Genomic DNA, 7,182 nt, shown 5'->3' with positions numbered 1-7,182 from the left:
TTTGGATTAATGGGATCCTTGTCCCTTATTATATCATCTTTTGACCAATGGAACACCTCGCAAGGAAAGAAAGGTACAATATCAGTATGTGTAAATATCAGTATATTTTTCACTGTTCCTGCTGTGGTCCTGGTTAGAAAATGATCTGATTTGTTAAAACTATGTTTTGTTTGTATAATGTGTTCACTGCATTTGAAATGGACTAAGAATTGATAAGTGGATTAGCAAAAAAGTAGATCTACAACCTCACCCCGATTACTTTTGGATTACATGTGACAGTGCATTTATTTCACTAAGTGGGGCTTTCAAAAAAGGGCCAAGGCCTCTGACTTTCACACCTGTACGTCATCTCCTCAAGAACAAAAACACCATGAAGTTCTATTATTTTACCATGAATCATTTCACAACCACACAATAATCAGAATCAATACAGCAAACAAGAAATATTCTTATTCTTCTTATCACAGCAAAGATGATCCATCAGCGGCAGGAAGCCAGAAAGCAGCTGCTAAGAGAAATGTGTGATGCTGACAGAGAGTCATTTTCCCAGGGGAAGCGCATCTTACAAGACATGAAGAACAAAGATCTGTCCCATCTGATTGTGAATGACAAGCACAGAATCATTTACTGTTATATTCCCAAGGTGATACAAACAAAAACACACATAGCACACACAGAGGCGGAGGCGGGCACAGGGGGGTTCAGAGTGATTAAGGGGCACTTTACACGACAACACGAAACGGTGCAAACGCGGAAAAATTCCCGCAGTTGCACTATATCATTTACAGGAAAACAGCAAACGCAGGCATGAAACCGCAGGTTTTTGAGATCACCTCCCAGGGAGGATTTTTTGGAAAACTTAACGGTTTTGGTTTCCTGTAAACACCGAAACCATTTCCCCTGATAACGCTGACGTCACGGCTCCACCCTCACACATGCGTAGTCTATAACATTTGCTGTCAAAATACCCACAAGCGAGTTATAAAGTTAGAAGACAACATGAACGGTGTCTCCACGGCACCATGACTGTGATCAGCGGAGAGTGTCGTGCAGCGCTAAAATATAGGCTAACACTCGCCAATTTAGTCCAAGCGATTACCGCAGTAAGTTATTGAGACCACCCGCCACTTTGGCTGGGGAAAGATTTGTGCTCTGCCTGTTTTTCTAGCTAAATAAACGTGTGTCACTTCTACAGGTCCTTCTCATATAATTAGCATATTGTGATAAAGTTGATTATGTTCCATAATGTAATGATAATAATTGAACTTTCATATATTTTAGATTCATTGCACACCAACTGAAATATTTCAGGTCTTTTGGTGTTTTAATACTGATGATTTTGTCATACAGCTCATGAAAACCCCAAATTCCTATCCTAAAAAATTAGCATATCATGAAAAGGTACTCTAAACGAGCTCTTAACCTAATCATCTGAATCAACTAATTAACTCTAAACACCTGCAAAAGATTCCTGAGGCTTTTAAAAACTCCCAGCCTGGTTCATTACTCAAAACCGCAATCATGGGTAAGACTGCCGACCTGACTGCTGTCCAGAAGGCCATCATTGACACCCTCAAGCAAGAGGGTAAGACACAGAAAGAAATTTCTGAGCGAATAGGCTGTTCCCAGAGTGCTGTATCAAGGCACCTCAGTGGGAAGTCTGTGGGAAGGAAAAAGTGTGGCAGAAAACGCTGCACAACCAGAAGAGGTGACCGGACCCTGAGGAGGATTGTGGAGAAGGGCCGATTCCAGACCTTGGGGGACCTGCGGAAGCAGTGGACTGAGTCTGGAGTAGAAACATCCAGAGCCACCGTGCACAGGCGTGTGCAGGAAATGGGCTACAGGTGCCGCATTCCCCAGGTCAAGCCACTTTTGAACCAGAAACAGCGGCAGAAGCGCCTGACCTGGGCTACAGAGAAGCAGCACTGGACTGTTGCTCAGTGGTTCAAAGTACTTTTTTCGGATGAAAGCAAATTTTGCATGTCATTCGGAAATCAAGGTGCCAGAGTCTGGAGGAAGACTGGGGAGAAGGAAATGCCAAAATGCCTGAAGTCCAGTGTCAAGTACCCACAGTCAGTGATGGTCTGGGGTGCCATGTCAGCTGCTGGTGTTGGTCCACTGTGTTTTATCAAAGGCAGGGTCAATGCAGCTAGCTATCAGGAGATTTTGGAGCACTTCATGCTTCCATCTGCTGAAAAGCTTTATGGAGATGAAGATTTCATTTTTCAACAAGACCTGGCACCTACTCACAGTGCCAAAACCACTGGTAAATGGTTTACTGACCATGGTATTACTGTGCTCAATTGGCCTACCAACTCTCCTGACCTGAACCCCATAGAGAATCTGTGGGATATTGTGAAGAGGAAGTTGAGAGACACCAGACCCAACACTGTGGATGAGCTTAAGGCTGCTATCGAAGCATCCTGGGCCTCCATAACACCTCAGCAGTGCCACAGGCTGATTGCCTCCATGCCACGCCGCATTGAAGCAGTCATTTCTGCGAAAGGATTCCCGACCAAGTATTGAGTGCATAACTGAACATAATTATTTGAAGGTTGACTTTTTTGTATTAAAAACACTTTTCTTTTATTGGTCAGGTGAAATATGCTAATTTTTTGAGATCGGGATTTTGGGTTTCTCTTTACTTTTTTGCCAAAATCATCAATATTAAAACAATAAAAGGCTTGAACTACTTCAGTTGTGTGTAATGAATCTAAAATATATGAAAGTCTAATGTTTATCAGTACATTACAGAAAATATTGAACTTTATCACAATATGCTAATTATATGAGAAGGACCTGTATATGCCAGGTACATGGCTCTCTCTACATTAAAAACACTATCAGCGTGCAGCGGTTAAGCTAGCGGCTACTGTTCAACAAAAGGAGCATTAAGGCTACGGCTTCAAAGTAAAAGCATTTCACTGGCTAAACATTAATAGCATTTCAATGGACACACGTGAGTTGACTTTTATTTTGAAGTACGCCTAACAGGAAAGTATCCGCTCACGAAGCCCCTTCACTATCAGCAAGTCTTCTGTTTTTACGAGTTCAATGAGGTGAAATAAGAGGACAGAAAGCTTGTCTTTTACAATATTTGTAACCCCAAGCTTACACCAACCGCTTTATGAACGTTAGTGGCATTCATTTTCGGTTACAGTAAGGTTTTATTTATCGAATTGTAGCGGAAGAGCTATCTACTAGGCTGTGTCACCGCTGACTATTGGCTTGGCACTGCTGCTACAGCGATTTCGGCCCGTTTCCTCTGAAAACTTGTGTACGGGTGAAGATGTCAGATAAATTGTGTCTGAACGGGGTTTTTTTTTTAAACCAAAAACTGGAAAACTGTCACGTTTTCACAGTGTAAAGTGCCCCTAAGTGGCCTTTTTTTAAATCTTTGTACAAACCAGTGTATTTAAACTGTTGGCTAATGGGGCTTCCCCACTTGCCCTATCATTTGAGCAACCCTTTGGTGGAACCTTAGAGCACAAGTTAAGTAATTTTGGTTTTACCATAGGGTATCTAGTAACTGCGCATGAGCCCCACCCCCTACCTTTATTTTCATCTGAAGAGCCGCCAGGAAACACAGGACACAATGTGGATCATGCAAGCCCGCCAACACCAATAGCTGACCCTGAAATGTCTGGTCAATCATTAGTGATTGACTGTACTCACCTGGACCTATTTTATTCACAGAGGATATGATGAGTTATTTTTTATTTTGTTCTTCCTTATGTCATGCCCTATTCTCTTCATTTCATCAGTTCTGTTTCCACAGCATTTACTTTCTCATAGAGACTGTCACATATCGCGTTTCTTGGAATAATATACATTTTCTTTGCTCAACAATGCATATCTTTGCCTTTTCCGATAACTCTTCTAATTCTATAGCATTATATTTCTCTTTTTTGCTCTTGCTGTCACTCTGCTCTATGTCCAAACATGGAAACCAGTAACAAACGCAAACCATCTTCAAATCTACTACCTCTAACCTGTTGTCATTTGCGCTGTTACTAGTTGATCACAAGCACAACCACACAAACCAAACATGCAATTTTTTTAGAATGCTCACGTAATTTAGCACGCTATTTTTTGTACCTTAGATCAACCCCTAAGACTTATTCTTATGTACAGGTGGCGTGTACCAACTGGAAGAGGGTTATGTATGTCCTGAACCAGAGCAAACCATCTGACGACCTAATCTCCATACCTAGAGAGTTGGTCCACAACCCTAAATTGTTCCCTCGCCTAATCGATTCCCCGATACCAGAGATGAAGGTCAGTTCACAAAATGTTCAGAGGTTTCCTTAAAGTTTAAACGATAAAGCATGTGAGATAGTTAGTCCCATGAGCATTTGAATCAAGCAGAAGAGTGTTAGTGTGACAGAGGGTTGATAAACTGATTTGTTGATTACAGGCAAAGATGAAGAATTACACCAAGTTCCTGTTTGTCCGGGACCCGTTTGTCCGTCTCATCTCGGCCTACCGAGACAAGTTCCAGAAGCACAATAAGGATTTCTACAAAACCTATGCCCAGGACATTCTGCGCCTATATGCCAACCAGCCTACTCCACCTCAGTCAGTGGATGAGGCGTATGCATCCGGCATACGCCCCTCATTTTATAACTTCATTCAGTACCTGCTGGACCCAATGACGGAGAGGGAAGAGCCCTTAGACGAGCACTGGATGCAGATGCATCGCCTGTGCCATCCCTGTCTCATAAAGTAAGGCCATTTCTTGTAGGAAGTGCTGCAGCTATAGAGGTCATGTACTGGCAAAGTGGAACAAGATTTGAAACAATACACCAAAAAATATAACCACTGGGAGGAAAACGTTAAATAAATAAATAATAATTATAAATGTTTTTTATGACCTCAATATTTTTAAAATATCAGTTGCTAGGTGTCTTGTATTAATAATCATCAAAGTTATTTCAATCTCTAACTACATTGGAAGCTATATCAGGTCATCTGGGCGGGTCCTTCCAGAATGCACATACAATGTTTTGGCAGTTGATTTTTATTTTAAATAAAAAAAATTGTAGGATAATTTTTCCAAGTCACTGGTTGCGTTCCGAATCGCATACTTTCTACTATATAGTATGTAGAAAAAAGATTTAGGATGTCCCGATTCTTATGGCCAGATTTAGGATGGTTAGAAGTACCCGGATGTCCTACTTCATGCGGCCAAGATTGTTAGTGTTGAAAAGTGCATCCTATTTGGGCGATTCTGACCCACAATCCAATGCGCACGTGAAGTGACGTAACATCGACGAAGCCTCCATATGAAAACAAACGGGGATGCGACGGATATAAAAGCAAGAGGCAAGATCAAGGCGCAATGTTATGATGAAATAAGAGAGTAAAGTATGTCCCAATAGTATGCCTACTGCATCCTAACTAGATTATTTTTATCGTCGGATGTAGTATGTAGAATAGAAAAAAGTAAGAGTATGCGATTCGGAACGCAACCACTGTTTTCCTCTTCTGAAAAATGGCATCGAAATAAGTTAAAATTCTTCCTTTTATTGCTAAAATGTGACGATAACAAATGAATGGAATGTAAATAGAGAAAAAGGCTTTTTGACCTATAGTTTAATGTTGCTTGTTGTACTCTCAGGTATGACTATGTTGGCCATCAGGAGACTCTACAGGAGGACGCTGAGCAGCTACTGAAGATCCTAAATCTGGAGGGCGACATTAGGTTCCCTCCTTCCTATGAAAACATGACTGCACATGATTCTGTATTGGACTGGTTCAGAACAGTGCCCCTAGAGGACAGGAGGAAGCTGTACGAGCTGTATGAGGAGGACTTCAGGCTCTTTGGCTACAGGAGGCCTGATGAATTGCTCGATGGTGAGACGATGTCAGGATTTTGGGGCTAAGAAACCACATTTTCCTTTTGATAAGGAAATATTTGACTTATTGGCTTTGTTACATTAGGAGCTCTGTTGCTTGATGAATGGCTTGATTTACCACCACAATTCCGAAAAAGTTGGTACGTTATGTAAAACGTATCAGTGATTCTTGAGAAGTGGGACAAAAGGCCGTCTTCCAATATTAACTGCTATTATGTTTAAAAGTAAAAATATTTAAAATTGGAGATGTTATTAGGCATTAAGAATAGAATGTCTGGAGCACAATTTTCCCTTAAATGTACTTGTTATCTACTCAAGACGTCCAAAACAGTGTGTCCACAGAGAGGGGTTCAATCATTCATGTGCAATAAAACCTATTAAAAATGTACTTTAATGATTAAAAAGAGCTTTTGTCATCAAAAGCAACACTAAATAATCTATCATATCAATCTCCCCACACAAAGAAGACTGTCTAAATGAAACTTAAAGTAAAACAAATAGCTATCTTCCAGGGTACTGCAGTACATTGTACAGATGTGCCACCTTTGTAATGTCATACAAACGTATTGAGTCTGATTCTGAAAGTTATCAATATGTGGAACTGTCTATCTGGGCAGGCAACATTCCAACCACAGTCAGTTGCATTACGACAGTATACTGTGTACATACTGTAAGTCAACCTGTGTTCCATTGGCACCAGGTTTAACATTTGGCATAACCGAATGCTGCCCCCTAGTGTTCATTGTAAATAATGCATTTTCCCTCTTGTGCCACTTTTTACTCAAAGTGACTTTAAAATGAGGACTTAACAGTAAAGTATCCAACTCAAATATGTACATATATTTCAGAGTGTTGTGCATCCCTGGCAATAAAAACTTTGCATCTGGAATAAATTGTTGAAGAAATATAGCTTTCGGAAAAAGTTGTCTTGTGGCACAACTTGCCCCCGGTGTGGTGTAAATTGTGTCGTTGGAGAGAATACCATGGGGTAAATTATGCCATTGATATATACATGGTGACATGATTTGTTTAATTTGTGCACTTTAATTTGTAAAAGTGTTGCATTAATCAAACAAAACTAGTTTGTTTATATATATAATGCCCTACACTGAAGAGACCCCTGCACCCTCCCGCTGTTAAAAAGTAACTAGTAACTTGTACTTTAAGTACATTTTAAATCAGCTACTTTTTTACTTTTACTTCAGTAGATTTTTAGACCAGTACTTTTACTTTTACTTAAGTAAAATTTCATCCAAGTAATCATACTTTTACTTGAGTAGAATATTTTTGTACTCTTTCCACCTCTGGTATTCACATACAGCTA

The 7,182-nt window shown here is 40.4% G+C and overlaps 1 protein-coding gene across 1 annotated transcript; it reads left to right on the top strand.

Moving 5' to 3' along the window:
- Nucleotides 1-472: 472 nt before the first annotated feature.
- LOC307269445 (carbohydrate sulfotransferase 12-like) lies at nt 473-5,885 on the top strand (the record flags this gene model as incomplete). The annotated part of the gene is made up of 4 exons (XM_080052413.1): nt 473-643; nt 4,135-4,278; nt 4,418-4,725; nt 5,621-5,885. 4 exons carry the CDS (start codon nt 473-475, stop codon nt 5,883-5,885), a joined length of 888 nt encoding a protein of 295 aa, XP_079908539.1.
- Nucleotides 5,886-7,182: the final 1,297 nt, after the last annotated feature.

This window comes from Ammodytes marinus (genome assembly GCF_949987685.1).
Source record: "Ammodytes marinus genome assembly, chromosome: 23".
In the NCBI taxonomy this organism is placed as follows: domain Eukaryota; kingdom Metazoa; phylum Chordata; class Actinopteri; order Uranoscopiformes; family Ammodytidae; genus Ammodytes; species Ammodytes marinus.
The sequence above is the reverse complement of the archived record's forward strand: the minus strand, read 5'-3'. Positions and strand labels throughout refer to the sequence as shown.